Source organism: Poromitra crassiceps (genome assembly GCF_964638095.1).
Source record: "Poromitra crassiceps genome assembly, chromosome: 18".
NCBI lineage: Eukaryota > Metazoa > Chordata > Actinopteri > Beryciformes > Melamphaidae > Poromitra > Poromitra crassiceps.
Genome location: NC_139636.1, coordinates 10,698,396 through 10,715,948, shown reverse-complemented (window position 1 = coordinate 10,715,948; position 17,553 = coordinate 10,698,396). Strand labels below are relative to the sequence as shown.

The window sequence follows — 17,553 nt, the reverse complement described above, 5'->3', positions numbered from 1 at the left end:
TCTCCTCTCCACTCCTCTCCTCTCATCTCCTCTCCACTCCTCTCCACTCCACTCCTCTCCTCTCCACTCCACTCCTCTCCTCTCCACTCCACTCCTCTCCTCTCATCTCCTCTCCACTCCACTCCTCTCCACTCCTCTCCTCTCCTCTCCACGCTACATTTCATTAGAGAATGAGAGCCGGAGGGCTTTCCAACTGCCCTGCTGCATTCTGTGTGTGTGTGTGTGTGCGTGCGTGCGTGCGTGCGTGCGTGCGTGCGTGCGTGCGCGTGTGTGCGTGTGATGTGTTTCTCAGTGTTTGGATGAAGCTCCACTGATGAAAGCAGCCTTGTATGCCATCATGGGTGTGCGCGTGCGTGTTGTGTGGTGTGTGCGTGTGCGTGTGCCTGCGTGCGTGTTGTGTGTGCGTGTTGCGTGCGTACGTGCGTGTTGTGTGTGTGTGTGTGTGTGTGTGTGTGTGCGTGTGTGTGCGTGCCATGGGCAGCTCTGTCAGTGTGATTAGCATCTGATAAGGCAGGGTGGCAGATGCAGGTTGCAGACAGAGGCCGGCTGTGTCTGCTGTTAGCTTAGAGACAAGAGGACGGGAATAGAAGCCCTCGCAGGGAGGGAACATGCTGTTGACGTCAAGTGTTACAGAACATGGAGTGCAGTGCACACATACTGTTATATATACAGCACTGTATGGCTGACAGAGAGAGACATTGTACAGGCAGTGATAGGAACCAACTCTCTCACTTTTCTCTCTCTTCCTGTTTTCTGTTTTTGTCTTTCTCTTTAAAAAAAATAGATTTTTCTTTTTGCCGCTGTTTTTCCAATTAGAAACCAGACCAGACCCCCAAACCAGACCCCCAGTAAGGGGGGTACGGTGGTGCAGTGGTAAGCGCTGTCGCCTCACAGCTCGAAGGTCCTGGGTTTGATTTCCACCTGGGACGCTGTGAACGCTGAAGGAATGCGTGCCCGTCCGCATGTCCTCGAGTGACCACCGCCCGGGTGGGGTCGTCAAAAGGGCCTTTCTGTGTGGAGTTTGCATGTTCTCCCCGTGCCTCCCGGGGGTTTCCTTCATATAGGAACCCCCTTCACCAAAACATGCAATATCCTGGTTGCTAATGTGGTGCCTCCTCTGGTCGTTAAGGGCGCCTGTTCAGAGGGAGAGGAACTGGTTGGAATAGCGTGAACCTCCCACGTGCTATGTCCTACCGGTGAAGCTTCCTCTGTCAGGTGAAAAGAAGCGGCTGGCTAACTGCCCATGTCTCGGAGGAAGCATGGAACCAGTTTCGGCTCTCCCCAGATCGGCAGAGGGTGGAGTAGCAACCAGGATAAATAAATTAAGTTAGCTAACTAATGGGGGATAAAAAATGGGATAAAAAACCGGGGGGGGGGGGGGGGAAGAAAAAAGAAAAAAGAAAAAGAAAAAAAGAAACCAGACCACTCAGACCCTGAATTCTAATCCTAAATTCATTAATTTCCTTCTCAAAAATGGTTCAATTTAACTTGATAGTGCTGTGGAACTCATTCTTATTTGCAGATATTGTGGATGGAGAATAGTGGCTGGCACAGAAATAAAATGACAGTAAGTCACTACTGTCCCAAGTTGTTTTGGTCTTTCCTCACACTGCTACAGATCATTGGTGTCCCCACCTCTCCATCCTTCCTACACTATCTCTCTCTCTCTCTCTCTCTCTCTCTCTCTCTCTCTCTCTCTCTCTCTCTCTCTCGCCTCCAGGCGCACAGGCACAGAGTGAGGAAACATACTGACACATCACCCTTAGCTGTTGCTCAGCTAATTTGGTGCCTGTGGTGCAGTGCTTATAAGGCTCTCGAGAGGTCCAACACCTTCTCTCTCTCTCTCTCTCTCTCTCCCTCTCTCTCTCTCCTCTGTCCTCTCAGTCTCCTTCACCCACACACAGCACAACACAGATGCACACCTACAGTTTATTCTCCTCATGTGCAGACACACATCAGATATATTGCGAGATGAATAACAATGTTACGTGAGTCACGATTTGCGTACGTTTTGAGTCACGATTTTGGTCATGTTTGATGACATCACTGGTGCTCAAATTAACTCAAGTCAATTCTCAGTAACTGTCAAACTAATTGAATGCCTGCAAAACTGTGTGAGATCATGCAAAAAATAAATCAGTGTTGTTTTCCGGTGAAGTGCCCCTTTAATGACACATCATTTAAATAATGAAGGAGAAAGGCGTACTGAAATATGATGGAAGCCTTGTGCAGCGTTTTCCTGTCTTTGACTGTGTGACTGTCTCTGAGGGTGCAGTGTGTTCTCCCGTCCTGCAGGTGGAGTGTGTGACTGTCTCTGAGGGTGCAGTGTGTTCTACCGTCCTGCAGGTGGAGTGTGAGACTGTCTCTGAGGGTGCAGTGTGTTCTCCCATCCTGCAGGTGGAGTGTGTGACTGTCTCTGAGGGTGTAGTGTGTTCTCCCGTCCTGCAGGTGGAGTGTGAGAAGGCGGCTCTGCTGATGAACCTGCAGGAGTCTCAGACGCAGCTGCAGCACACGCAGGGTGCGCTGAGCGAGCAGCACGAGCGCGTCCACCGCCTCACCGAGCGCGTCGCCACCATGAAGTGCCTCACGGGCGACAAGGAGCTCCACGAGCCACAGGAGAGCGAGAAGCCCGACGGCGGCTCCCCGTCGCCCCCCGCCAACGGTCACCGTGACCCCGACATCTATGGCTTTGAGATGCTGGAGTGTAAGTACAAGGTGGCAGTGACGGAGGTGATCGACCTGAAAGCAGAGCTCAAGGCCCTGAAGGAGAAGTTCAACCAGGCCGTGGAGGGCCAGGGAGAGGAGCACAGCCACGGTGGTGACAGGGTCCAGGTCCTGGATGAACAGGTTAGACATTCTAACTTTGACTTTTGTATTATTGCTATGTTAAACTTACCCTTTGTATTGTAGGACAGTTGTTGAGTGGGGTACTTGACGGGGTTGCAGGGGTCCCCAGAAAAAAGGCAGATCATTTATTTTCACTATAAATCCATCCATAAGTAACATGACAGACTGTATGACTGTTTTGGTCATGGGTTTCATACACTTTCTGTAATAAAACATCTAAAAACAAAAATCTTATCATATGGGAGACCCTGGGACAAAATCTTGGGGGTCCATCTAATTTATGTCAGTTTAGGAGTCCTTGACTTGTTTTTTTTTTAAATCAAGGTTTTTAGGAGCCCATCCCCCCTCCCCATTTTCTCCCCAATTGCCCCTGCTCCACCCCCTCTCCCGATCTGGGGAAAGTTGTAGCCTAATACATGCTTCCTCCGATACATGTGGAGTCGCCAGCCATTTATTTTCACCTGACAGCGAGGCGTTTCACCTTCAAGACATAGCGTGTGGGAGGATCAAGCTAATCCCCCCAGTTCCCCTCCCGCCAAACAGGACGTGAAAAAGTTTGAGAAGCACTGTTGTAGGATATTGGACCTCACTTCATTCTGTTTTGTGCACGATGAGATCACAAATCATTTTGCTTCCTCTGAGCAGGTGACTCGTCTGAAGCGCAGCTGTCGTGAGGAACGGGACAGGGTGGCGTGCCTGGAGACGGAGCTGCGCGCGGCCTCGAGCGTGGCCACGGAGAGCCAGGGCATGCTGAACGCGGCCCAGGACGAGCTGGTGACCTTCAGCGAGGAGCTGGCCCAGCTCTACCACCACGTCTGCATGTGCAACAACGAGACCCCCAACCGCGTCATGCTGGACTACTACCGCCAGAGCCGGGGCACGCGCAGCGGCAGCCTGAAGGGGTCCGACGACCCGCGGGCCTTGCTCTCCCCCCGCCTGGCGCGACGCCTAGCGGCCATCTCGGCCGCTTGCTCCTGCTCCTCCTCCTCCGACTCCCCGCGCAGTCCCATGGACTCCCCTTCCAAAGAGCCCCATCCCAATGATACAACAACCGCGTCCAACACCGTGGACAGGGAATCTCCAGCCTGCCAGGGCAGCCCCAACCGCACCCTCATCCCAGCAATCAACGGCTCACCTTCCCCGTCCCCAGTGCCTACGGAGGCAGGCGGTGACTTGCGGCGGGAGCCCATGAACATCTACAACCTGAACGCCATCATCAGAGAGCAGGTCAGACACCTCCAGAGGGCTGTGGACCGCTCGCTGCAGCTGTCCAGGCAGAGGGCTGCAGCCCGGGAACTGGCACCTCTGATTGACAAGGACAAGGAGACTTGTCTGGAGGAGATACTCAAGCTCAAGTCCCTGCTCAGCACCAAGAGAGAGCAGATAGCCACACTCAGACTGGTGCTCAAGGCCAACAAACAGGTAAAAACGTGATATATACAGTATAGGCAAATTGAAGGAAACATACATTTTGGATAATATTCTGGATAAACTGGTACAGATGTTTCTCATTAATTTTATATCTGCACTGGGCTTTTGTTAAGCAGGGTGCTTTTGTTAAGAACAAAGAAAACGTTTAAAAAAAACTTTTACCGCCGCAGCAGTATTGCAGCAGCACTGCACTGCAAAACTAAATGAGCAACATCTGTACATTGTCATTTGTCCTTGTCCTCTGTATAATCCACAATTTATGATCTGGAATCAACCCACACATTGCATTAAAATGCTTCATCTAATTATTATCCCAATTTGCAGACAGCAGAGGGTGCACTGGCTAATCTGAAGAGCAAGTACGAGAACGAAAAGTCAATGGTGACGGAGACCATGATGAAGCTGAGGAACGAGCTGAAGGCTCTGAAAGAAGATGCCGCCACCTTCTCCACTCTCAGGGCCATGTTCGCCACAAGGTGAGAAGGGCTTCTGGGAAATATGACACTGCAACATTCCTTTTAGATTAGTAGGCATACACAGCTATTAATATGGGTAAAGAACAGAAATTAATATGAAATCAAAAACCATCCTGTTAACGTGATCTCACATTCTGTTTCACTCTACATATCAGTCTGGGCTCTCGCATGCCCCCAGAGATTTCCATAAAATTTTAATGTACCCGGACCAATTGGGGACCTGCCTCGTCGTAGTTGATAACATAACCATCCAATCAGGGACGCCACTGGCAAAACAGTAATGGCGGCTCTCGAAGCAACGATTGGTAACATTAACGTTAGTAGAGTAAACACAGCCATAAAGTTATTGTTATGCCGTTATTGCAGAAATACACTCAATAACAACAATTATACAAGAACAAGAGAATGCACCAGCAGATTTTCTCCCGAGTCGTTATGGGTTGAATTTCGGCGATGCTGATTGGCTGAAGGAGGTGTCTGTCAAGGCAAGTACTCCCACCCACTGAAATCACTGTGGACGCCTGGGAGTCCAGACTGATGGTTTGAACCAGGCTAATGAAATGAATGATTGTGTGTGAACTCTCCTTTCTCCCCTCTCACTATTATTGTCTCTCCCGCTTTACCTCTGTTTGTCCCCTCTCTCCTTCCGTCTCCTTCCCTTCCTCATTAGATGTGACGAGTACGTCATCCAGCTGGACGAGATGCAGAGGCAGCTGGCTGCGGCCGAGGACGAGAAGAAGACCTTGAACTCGCTCCTCCGCATGGCCATCCAGCAGAAGCTGGCCCTGACGCAGCGCCTGGAGGACCTGGAGTTTGACCACGAGCTGACCTACCGCGGCCGCAGCGCCAAAGTGCCCAGGATCAGAAGCAGCCCGCCCAAAGTAAGTGGCAGAGCCGCCCTCACCGCTCCCCCCAGCCCCACCCGGGGTCACAGCCCCTTCTCCACCCCCTTCTCCACCCTGCAGTACACCTCCCTGGCCCTCAGTAGTCCTCCTTCCTTAGAACTAACCACCTGTCCCTCCCTGTCGCCCTGGACCTACTCTCTCAGCCCAGGCCCTGACACGAGCCACAGCTCGGCCTCAGCCTTCCCTTCCTTGAGTCACTCCCCGTGGTCTCTGGGTCCCCAGAGCGTCGCCATAGACCCTGAGACGCTCACCTTAGAGTTCAGGCGGCTCATTCAATCCAGACAAGACTTAGGTCCACTCTCCCCATCCTCGAGGTCCAGCTCCTCGAGCTCCACCCCGGTATCTCCCTACCGTCGGGGAAGGTGATGACTAGTTCTTAAAGGGCCACAGCTGGGCTTCCTCTCAGGCATCGGCGCACCCACAGCTCCCAGAAGCCTCAGGACTAGGTGGGAAACAGAGAGGAGGAGAAACTGGGTTCTTGTGTGTATGTATGGTTCGAACATGCAGCAACACTGGGACTCTGCTCAGGACTAAGCAGCCCCTAACAGCTTTCTCCATCTTCAAAACAGTGCTATGCTGTGCATACACTGTGACTTCAACTCCATTTTTTTAATGAAAAGTTGGATTGCAGAGAATTTTTCATTACCACATTAGCGCATTCATATTAGGGATCCTTCTCTTGATCTGATATAGTTGATAAGGTGACATCATGTCTTCTGCTTCTACAATACTGGGCGCGGTTTTAAAATGAAAACAAAGAAGCATACTGTGGCATGAGCAAGCAAAGAAGGAAAGTATGGCTGCAGTATGCGCTTTGGCATTCACTGACTCACAGCACCTCACCATGGTAGACTCAAGGAATTACAACTTAGATTTTTTTTTTTTTTTTTTGCATTTATTTAAAAAATGAATCCATCCTGTTAAGCCTATCATGTTTTCCCTTTTCTGATGTAAAAACAATATTCCTTCTACTTCATCAATGCATGCATGCCCTTTTAGTCTTCATATCTTTGGAATGAAAAGCATTTGACAGGGGGAGCAGCTTGGATTAATAGCATAGCGTATTACATAGCGAACATGTTAATCAGAGTAGCATGGAAACCAGCGAGACCTCCTCTCTGTGCCTCTCTTGCTCTGGGTGCATCTCAGTCCTCTTTGATGTTTCCCATCTTCACTTGTCTCCTCTCTCCACTCCTCTATTGTGTAAAAGAAGGAGCTGAATGGTGGACAAAAGATATATTGCAGATGAGGGAAGGAGATAAGGAAATTAGGAAGGAAACCACTTGAAACTAAATTCATCCACCCTGAGACTGATGATGATGACCAATGCCTTGATGAACCTCTCTTACAGCATTGTCACTATGTACCACAAGATGGCAGTGTCTGATGACATCGCTTTCCCATTGGAGATTTTCCTGTCAAGTGCTGTTTGACTCTCCCCCCCCCCCATACCTCAGATAATCATCTATAATCATAAGTGAAACCATTACCAAGGTCGGCTTACACAACATGTAACGGCGAAAGAAAAGAAAAACGTACTCATCAACCAGGTGAAAAACACTTTTCAGTGGAATTGACAAAGCTCATGGCATTACGTTTGTACACCTATGGATTTTGACTTTTTAAAATTTACACAGTGGGAGCTCAATGATATAGTAGCCATAAAGCGGTGTTATGGTGTGAGTCATAGCTCATAGGGTTTCCATCAGCAGGATCAAAACAAAGAAATTAAATTGCCAAGAAGCAGCAGCAGAGCTACGCCTCCGCCATTTTGGACCTGAAAAAGACTACCGTAATGACTCCAGTAAAACGTCCTGCCTACAAAGTGATGTACAAACGTACCTCTAGCGAAACAGCCTGTGTTCTTCCCGGTCATGATGTGTGTCTTCTCTGTCATGGTTGTGTGCTGTTGTCCCATTGGCACAAGGAGGTGTTTTCCGTCCAGAATGGCGGCAGCGCTATTGTCAAAAAAGCACCAAACTTTTATCCCTTACCTTCTTATACTCTTTGATCTGATTGTTCAGTGTTAGCCCCACTGTTTCTGTCCTTCTCCTTTTTGTGTCGTACAAAAAAATACAGTATTGGATTTACAAGCATGTGTTTGTGTGTGTGTAAATGTGTCTCTGTGTCTCTGTCTCTTTGGGTGTTTTGTGTTTTCTAACCCCCGTGCTCCTTGTGTTCCTTCTATATATATATATATATATATATATATATATATATATATATATATATATATATATATATATATATATATATATATATATACAGACACACACACACACACACACACACACACACACACACACACACACACACGCACACACACAGATCATTGATTGTCTCTATGATATAATAAGGATATGAGCCACTGTGTGTCCAAAAATAAGCTATTTACAGGACGTAAATACACGCATTACACATGCCCCGTATTCCTCGTTTCATCGTTTCAGTACGTGGATATCAAACCAAACTTATCAGGGTGAGTTAAAAACCATAATTAAAGCTGGAAATAAGGTCCAGGTTGTAAAAAAAAACGAAATTCTCCTTTAAAGAACACACTCAATATAACAAACAACAGTTTTACTGTAGGATCACTAAATACATATAATTTTTTAGCAAACCAAAGCCTGTTCACCAACTATAATGAGTACGAACATTCAAATAAGCATATATCTTCTTCCACAATTTTCAGATTTCAATGTATGGCACATCATTTGAAAGATTACAGTCTGCTCTTTCATAATCTGTAAAAGAAAAAAAGAAAAAAAAAGAAAAATGACCTTGGCCTACTTGTTCCCCAAAACAACAGTCCCTGCCACAAATTATACAGGCCAGGATCGGATTAGTCCCACATTATGAAAATTGCCAGCAGCTTCAGGAACCAGCAGTCAGTCTCTCTAGTCTCTGACAAGGCCTTCTCCCCCTGTCCTGTCCTGTCCTGTCCTGTCCTGTCCTGTCCTCCCTGCCTGTCGTCTCTGCCCTCTGTACTAACCCTGAGTGTCACCACTCTGTATTATCTAAATGTCTCTGCCCTCTGTACTAACCCTGAGTGTCACCACTCTGTATATCTGTCTAATTTATCAGTCTCTTGTAGATTGTCAGCAGCCTGCTGCCTCAGTACCGTCGCTCTCCCCACAACTAAGGCGAGGGAGAGCCTCCCGATCCCACAGGTAACAAGCTATACAACCTGCTAGTCTCGCTGGCATCCATACCTACCTGCCTACCCATCTACCCATTTATCTACTGTCTATCGAGCTGTCTGTCTGTCTGTCTGTCTGTCTGTCTGTCTGTCTGTCTGTCTGTCTGTCTGTCTGTCTATATCCACATCTTTTTACAGTATCACAGGTAAATGGTCAAACTGTTAGGATTCACACTCAGCGACAAGTCAATACAGGTTTCACACTGACTGACTAAGGCCAATGTCCACCAGATGTGGTATACGGCTCCGATACGGCTGCCGGAACAGACTCGCACCCATGTCATCTTGTCAGACGCAAGCAGATCTGGCAAAAAAATATGGTGTATTTTTGCCAGATCCGCTTACGTCTGCATTTAACTGTGTACAGTGCACACATTACGGCTGAGGCTCTGGTATTAATTATAAACACTGTACTTTGTAGTACAGGTTTGCATAGCCTTTTAACCATTTATACTATTACATCATTCATCTGAACTCCGCGTTTTGTACTCGGTCACACAGACATGTCATCAAACCTTAGTTTCAAAGCTGTCCAAGCTCAACTCTGGATGAGCAGTTTAGCTTCCTCTCTCACCAGCTTCAGCACCGCATGCAATCACTGACCTGTGGCATGGAATGGTTGAGTTTGCATTTCATAGCCATCATCATCTCCGTCTTGAAATATCAATGTACTTCCCAAACCCCCCCCCACACACACTTTCCCGCCCGCACTACAAGTCCTCCTTCAGGGTTCTGAACGCCTGCTGAGGCCATGCATGTTTGCTTCAGTGTGGTCCTACACGTTTGGTTCCTGTGTTGTTCTCGTGCAGTATCAGCAGCCCTCGCTCTCCTTGTCTCTGTGCTGTTGTGAGGAAAGCAGTCTCTTTACCCCTCGTCACATTTTCGTCATCCCACATCCCATTTTCATTTGTTGACCTGGTGTAACGTTATTCTTCCAGACGGTTATGTATGTATATTACTGCAGTCCTTGGATTGCCCCATGTCTCACTGTCACACTCTTACTTATCCCTGTTCTCCCTGTCTCCCTTCACCCCTCCAGTCCTAACGTTGTGGCCGGCCTCCGGGAGAAGCGAGTCGTCCTGTCCGGCAGCAGCAGCAGCCTTCTCTCCCCCTGCGACCCTCGTAACTGCCTGGCCCAGCAACCCCGACCCCCCGCCACCTAACCCCGGGCCCTCCCCCCCTGTGTGGGGGTTACTTCCCACCCCCTCAACCTAGTAATCCACCCTGGTGCCTACTGGTCTCTGTGACCCCCCACCCCAAAATAAACACTAAGGCCTCCCTCCCTCCTGGTTACCAGGGTCGCAGAGCAAGGAGCAAGGCAGCTCTCTTCCTGCGCGGTCAGGCCCGACTGACATCATATCCTGCCCGGCGACGTGAAACAGAGAATTGAGGAGGACTGAACTGCGGTGCAAATCATGGGAATGTTCTCCCTTATCTATATCGGTATTTATTTATGATCTATTTACTTGATTGATTATTTATTGACATATTGATTTGTTATGTTTATGAGATATTTATTACTGACATGTTTTTTTTTTCTGTGATATAATTTGCTTGTTTGTTGGTCATTCTTTGAGATGGAATTCGCGACATGTTTTACTGCTGTGGTGTAGACTTTGATAATGACAGCTGACTTGGCACATTCGCTACATGGCCAATTCTTATACTCTTCAACAAAGGAAAAAAAAATAGTGTATACAGCCTAATTAACTAGCAGCAAAGGTTCTTCTCTCTGGCGAAGTGAAAAGGTTTCAAACTTGCCTATAACACACTAAACATATATCATACAACACGGCATTTAAAATGTTAGTCTCATTTTTACATGGTGGTGTTATAGTATCGAGTTTATCATTGCAAATAGACTAATGAAAGTGAAAAGAAATTACATTACAAGGAAATCACGTTTCTCGTGGTGCTGATGGGTGGATTTCAACTACCTTTCTAATGTCACTATTCTTATTTGGGATGCTTGTGTTTTTTTATACAAACTTTTTTTTTGCATAAAGACTTTATATTTTATACCTCCATTTTGTTTGTTTCGACTGCAGTTTCTGGTGAGGCTGTAGCTCAGGTCTCTTCAGAGACTGTGATAGGTGAGAGGCTGCTTGTGGTGTAGCTCAGGTCTCTTCAGAGACTGATAGATGAGAGTCTGAGGCTGTGTTGTTTGTGCTGTAGCTCAGGTTCTCTTCAGAGACTGAGATAGGTGAGAGTCTGAGGCTGTGCTGTAGCTCAGGTTCTCTTCAGAGACTGAGATAGGTGAGAGTCTGAGGCTGTGCTGTAGCTCAGGTTCTCTTCAGAGACTGGGATAGGTGAGGGGCTGAGGCTGTGCTGTAGCTCAGGTTCTCTTCAGAGACTGGGATAGGTGAGGGGCTGAGGCTGTGCTGTAGCTCAGGTCTCTTCAGAGACTGGGATAGGCGAGAGGCTGAGGCTTTGACATGAGGACTAGGGCTGTTGGCCTGGGTGCAGTGGCCTTTTCAATTGCACTTTTTTTGTACTTGACCTCCTTTCTTCTAGCATATAGTTACAAAGAGAGGATTCCATGAAGGTGCGTCTATTCTCCAGTTATTATCACAATAATAAGGATGATGTATTCTAACCACGAGGTGTTCTCTTGTCCTCTTTTCATTGTATTTGTCAGACCCCCCCCACCCCCACCCCAGAAAAATGAATTAAAGGTTAATTTAAAATGGCATGGAATTGAAATCGTTCAGCTGCATCACCCAAAGCGTCATTCTAACATCTCCCTAGCTTCCTCTATGCTAGTTCTTCCAAACAGTATCAAGTACAAGCACAATGAAGCACTATGCATTAAAGCAATAGCACTGGTCGTAGAGTGATCTGGGTACGGTTTACCTGATCTCTCAACCAGCAGACTGACGAGGAAGGTAGAGACCTGCAGGACCACCCCTTCCCCAGCATTCTTCTCAAAGAATATGATTTTATTGAAAATCGGTGGAACTATATCGGGGATGTAGTTACACCACTCCTGTCAATTATGTCAACGATGCTTCTTTTTGACACACAGTGTGATCTAGTCTGGGATGTTTGAGATACATAATCGATTTGCCAGAGGCCCATCTCTCTGTCTTTATACTCTAACACTGTTTTTAATGATGTCTGTTCTCTTCACTGCACTGGTGGAAACAATTTACTTTCCCCACATGGATATGAGGCAGATGCATTGAGATGGTCTCCTTTGAATTAAACCATTGTATTCATTCAGTCTGGGTGGATAGATTTACTTACTGTCTGGGGTGTTTTCCTGTGAGCTATACAGTAGTGTAGCCATACAGGACAATCACCCACTAAGATCTACACAGACAGTTATGGCGTTGTGATATAGTGCCAAAGTCATGCCCTCTTCCATGTTCAGCATACGCACCAACGGATTTAATCCACCATTCATTTTTCCATCTACATTTCGGAAAATGCTTATAATCATAGATTTAGTAAGTCAAACCAAGTGATTCAGCTATATTTAGAATCAGGAGAGACCATATACATTTTCGTTCAGACCAAAAAATAAAACAGATTCAAAATGAATAAATTACGTTTTAATTTGTTAATTGTTTTACTTTGACACTCTATGGCATGTTTGTTACAACAATGAGGAATGAGTGAATAAGTCGGAAATTTCTGTTCTGTACCGCGACACACATTTGTTGAATTTTGTCTATCATAGAGATTGTTGCTTTTGCAACGACAGTTATTAAAAGTATTTGGAGTCCAAAAAACCCAGGCTCATTAGTGACAATTTCCCCTATAGCTCTCTTGGTTTGTTTGCACAATATAACCGCGGAAGATGGTCATCATCAGAGAGCGACTCATCAAATTAAACAAAGGAACATGGTCTAAAAAGAAAGGCAGCAATATACTACATTGGGTTATGCAGGTTCTGTTCCATTGAAAACAATGTTCAAGTTGATTCACTACTAAATAAAATATCTGTCCTTGGATTTGTATGGGACTTACTTTGTGTCTGTGTCTCTTTTCCATCATATTTTCATCAAATGAATACATTAACTTTAACGAACAAATTAATTTTCAGTTTCTGGAGTTGATGCATTCTTTGTAGCAGACAGCACACACAGCACTAATGAAGGATGGAACCGGAAGAGGGTTTCTTTATTTTCTGCATGCTCATTCATAGATCACAGGTCAATATACTGTAACAGCACCACCTAGTGACATCACACATAACTAGAAATCAGGCTGCAGAGACAGAGAGGACAGATCCAGGAGGAGGCGCACCGGGCGGCCCGTGCCTCCTTCCACTTGAGGGAGAGGGTGAGGCTGTACTACACACACACCGCCACACCTTTGACCTTTGATGGCTATGGAGGAGGATCTTATTGCCTTCATGGGCCGCATTCAACTCTGAGACAAACTAGAAGTGCACACGGAGAGCGCAGACCTCCACAAAGAAAGGCCCATTTTTGTGAGTCGAACATTTTATGGGTTCTTTCTTTGCTCATGCTACACCCTTAGATGTTTCATGAACATCTGCCCAATAGTTTTGCCATAATCCTACTAGACAGATGGCACCGAAAACATAACCTCCTTGGTGAAGATATAACAATATGCCGTCTTCAAGGACTCTCCATATCAGTGGTTTAGTTGCATTCTGTTTCCTGCTATTCACAGTATTCCCATGAAGTCACATGCACTTCCTACCATTCTTTACCATAAACACAGCTCATTGGCTGTTTGTCATTTGATTATAGGCACCTGTTAATCTATGACAATCACCTGTTTTCCTAGTACCACCGTGTGGGGATGGACCAGAATACTGAGTTGGTCTCAGTATACCACCATTCAGCATTAAATTAATTAATGCATCACCATACCACCTTTGTATTTCAAACCAGAGCCAAATTAAAGCAAGATGGACTTGTCATACTAAATAAAGTATAGAATGAGAACAGAACAAGTACAAGTGGAGTGAAATCTTTGATTCTTGGACATAATAGGCCTACACTATTCTGGCACCTGATTTCTCTCACACACAATGTAAGCTTAATAAATAAATGTGCTGAATTTAGCCATGAGTGTTGTGATTGTATTGATAATTATGGAAGGATAGCACATATTTTGTATTAGTCAAATTGTCAGTGTTTTGTAAAGGTCAACAAATTGAAATACATTTTTAGACTTTATATCAATTTATAACTTTTGAATATCTGTTGTTTCATTAGTACATGTTTATTAATAAATGATTAGTTTACATAAACGTCTGGATTCCGTTTCCATACCTGCCTCATATGTTACTCATACAACAGCCATGCTCAACTCCCCAACTGTGAAATCAAATGAAACTGAAGGTATTCCACAAAAACTGAATCAACATGAGAGACTGTTTATCTTTCATAAACAATATCATGTGGGGGGAGGAGGGGGGGAGACAAAAGAACAAGACAGCAAACGGTCTTATCAGTCATATACATCGCTGAGAGAGCCCAGATTGAATTGGCATTATGTGATGTCTGATGTGTGAATGCTCTTGTCTTCTACAGTAGTTCCTCCCAGAACCAACTGTATGTGACGGGTGTGGGAATGCTCTTGACACCTCCTGTATGTGGCCACTGTGCGTGCACCCCGTGCACGAGGCAACAATGTCACCCGAATAGCGTCGCCGCAGTAAGTGCCGGGCAAAGCGACGGTCTGTATCGGTATGTATTAGGTATCTGTCCTAGATATCAGGTTGTTTCACAGTCCGTCTCCAACATTATGTGTCAAAATATTAACAGTGCAGCACTGAACGGCCTGAGACCATGCGAGCCAATGTTAACGACGTTTAGCCGGTGGGCTAACTAGCCACCAAACTAACTTATAAGCATGCTAGATGGGCGTGGGCCTAGCGCGCAGTAGCCAGCCGCAGAAACTTCAGCTTTCTCTAACGTTAGCTGAATAGTTGTAAAACTATCAGACGCTGCTGCTGCTGTCACAGGTGAGTTTCTAACTAGCGTTAGCAGGACAAGCTGTTAGCATGGTGCTAATGCGACACCCTAAAAGAAAAGGGGGTCATCGTCACCTCAAAGTTGACAGAGCAACAACATGCGCGCGCTCCTTTGTGTGTGTGTGTGTGTGTCAGGCCCGATTTTAGCCTGCTACATTAGGGTGGGCTGGTAGGGGGCAACTTTGGCAGTAGGTTGCCAGAGGTTGTGGGTTCGGGGATGGGGATTAAGTTGCACTATATTCTAATGAGTTAAGTGTAATGGGTGCACAAAATTGTTCCAGTAGGAGTCAGCCACCTACAAAATTGTTCCAGTAAGTTCTGACAGAGAGCAATGCCATTGGACCGCATTGGACAAAGACATTTGCATATCCCCCAGGATGCATTGTTCCTTCCAAACTTTTGACAAGAAAGTAACCACATTAAATAAGTGGTGGGTGGAAATAATCATTAGCCTATTCTTAGTAAAACATGCAGTTTTGGAACATTCAATAAAGACAAATAAAGACTAAGACTCGCCACCCTAAGTGATACACACGTGTTATGAAAGACAAATAAAAAATAGACTATGACTCGCCACCCTAAAGCCCAATTTATGCTTCGTCTGCCGACACTTTGGTCGCCGACAGAAATGAGGACTTGAGTCGACACTTTCAAGTGTCGGCGAGCAGTGTCTGCTACCTGGTGAAATGTCTAGTGTCGCTGACTACGTCATAGTATCGCGCAAGTCTGATTGGCTATATAGATGGCACGCGCTTGACTTCCTTGTTGTTCCCAGAGAGAGAGGAGGTGAGTTGTGTGGTTGTGTGCTGTTTATATGCGGCTGCAGCCAAGTACGTTACATCTTGCCTCCGAGGTGGTTTCACTGTGCATTTCGTTCCCTCTCTTTGGCTGTCTGCAGCTGCTTATAGCGTTCGAGTGTCACGTGATCATTGAACCAAGGCGAACGTCCTCTGAAGTATAAATGCAACACCATGAGTGACACTTTATTTTTCGTCTGCGACCATGTGCTGAGCGACACTTTATAATAAGTATAAATTAAGCTTAAGTGATACACACGTGTTATGAGAGTGGTATATATACCCATCACACCAATATCCGTTTCAGTGTCGAATGGTTAGTTCCTTGCTCTGCTCTCCCCTAATGCCTACCCCACACTACAGGATTTTCAAATCCTTGAAGATTATAAAAATCTTGAGAGCCCACACACTACAGGACAGAGAGAGCCGATTTTTTTACATTTCAATCTTGGGACACACACACAATCGCGTCTGTTCAAACGCAACCCCACACACTAGAAGATTATGCCGAAGATTCACATTGGAAGCAGGGCTCGACGTTAACTTTTAAAATGCCTATTCAGTGTGCGCACCGGGTGTAGTAGTAGTAATAATGATAATAATAATAATAATAATAATAATAATAATACATTTGTGTAATTTCGTTTTCTAAACAAATCTTATTTTTTGTTTTTATAATGCATTTGCACTGAAAGGATTTGTTTAACTAATATTTGCGCGGACAGCCGCGTCCATTCGGGGTGTAGGCCTACTGTGCACGGCCAGGCGAAAACCGTCTGTAAGCTATGAGACCTAAGCGCTTGTTGTAGGCTACATGCTTTGCAGTATAGCATTAGTTTTCCGTCCCGTTCAAAGACGCACGGGTATTTCACCTCGATGACAATTTCCTCGTTCTTTGTTTCTGTGCGGGGCTGCGGGTGGACGCGGACCAGTTTATTTTGCGAAAAACTAATGGAAACGCAGCTACTACTGGCTCTCTGCTCAAGATGCAATCGCCTGTCGGGTTGTAAATATCTAACATGTTAGATATGGCCGATTCACAATCGGGAAGAGGCAGTCTTCCCGATTGTGAATCTTTGAACCCCACACACTACAGGATCATTTGGGAAGATTATCTGCCCGACGCGCTTCAAATCGGGAGCACCCCCGAGAAAATCGGGAGGGGGGAATCTTGGCCATAATCTTGCAAATTATCCTGTAGTGTGGGGTAGGCATAAGAGTACAACGGACAAACCATGTCCAACCAACCCTGTGTCACCCCATATCAAAACACAAGTACCCAACCCTGTGTCACCCCATATCAAAACACAAGTGCTGTGCTGTGAATCTGTGTTTTCCAAGTACGGGACAAAATAGCAGCATGCGTTAATATGGACAATCGAGTCTGTCTCAGAGCTCTGTGTTTCTCAATACATGAGTCGAGAGGACTTTGGAGGCAGGCTGAAGCTCAGTGCCCACCCAATCAGAAGCTAGAATTGCTACTGGTATTTTCTGTGCAATTTTTCCATTGGCTGGGGGTGAAAATGAACATATTTTCCTAACTTTTGATTGGGTGGGCAAGACTCATGTCTGGGTGGGCATTGCCCACCTCTGCCCATGGCTGAAATCGGCCTCGGTGTGTGTGTGTGTGTGTGTGTGTGTGTGTTGTAGATGGAGAGACGCGGCGATTACCCAGTTGGAGGTTTGGGGCCTGCAGGAGGCTGGACGCCAGCACAGACCGAGCCAGGGGACAGCGGTACTCAACACACGCACGCACGCACGCAAGCACACACACACACACACACACACACACACACACACACACGGTGTGAGGTATAGGATTAACCAATTTAAGACATTGACATGATTTAAGATGCTGTATTATGTTGGGCATACTGTTTATCACCCGTATGAGACTGTCAACGATTCATTTGAGTTTGCTAATGTAGCTCTGTGGACTGGC

The 17,553-nt window shown here is 46.2% G+C and overlaps 1 protein-coding gene across 1 annotated transcript in view; it reads left to right on the top strand.

Annotated features, from left to right (window-relative positions):
• Nucleotides 1-10,021, top strand: part of bicd1a (bicaudal D homolog 1a) — a gene marked incomplete at both ends in the record, with an annotated part of 46,064 nt that extends 36,043 nt beyond the window's left edge. Inside the window, 6 exons of the mRNA XM_083654184.1 lie at nucleotides 2,449-2,847; nucleotides 3,493-4,269; nucleotides 4,603-4,754; nucleotides 5,425-5,635; nucleotides 8,744-8,829; nucleotides 9,898-10,021. Of these exons, the coding sequence (XP_083510310.1) occupies nucleotides 2,449-2,847; nucleotides 3,493-4,269; nucleotides 4,603-4,754; nucleotides 5,425-5,635; nucleotides 8,744-8,829; nucleotides 9,898-10,021 (1,749 nt within the window). The remainder of the gene's footprint in view (nucleotides 1-2,448; nucleotides 2,848-3,492; nucleotides 4,270-4,602; nucleotides 4,755-5,424; nucleotides 5,636-8,743; nucleotides 8,830-9,897) is intronic.
• Nucleotides 10,022-17,553: the final 7,532 nt, after the last annotated feature.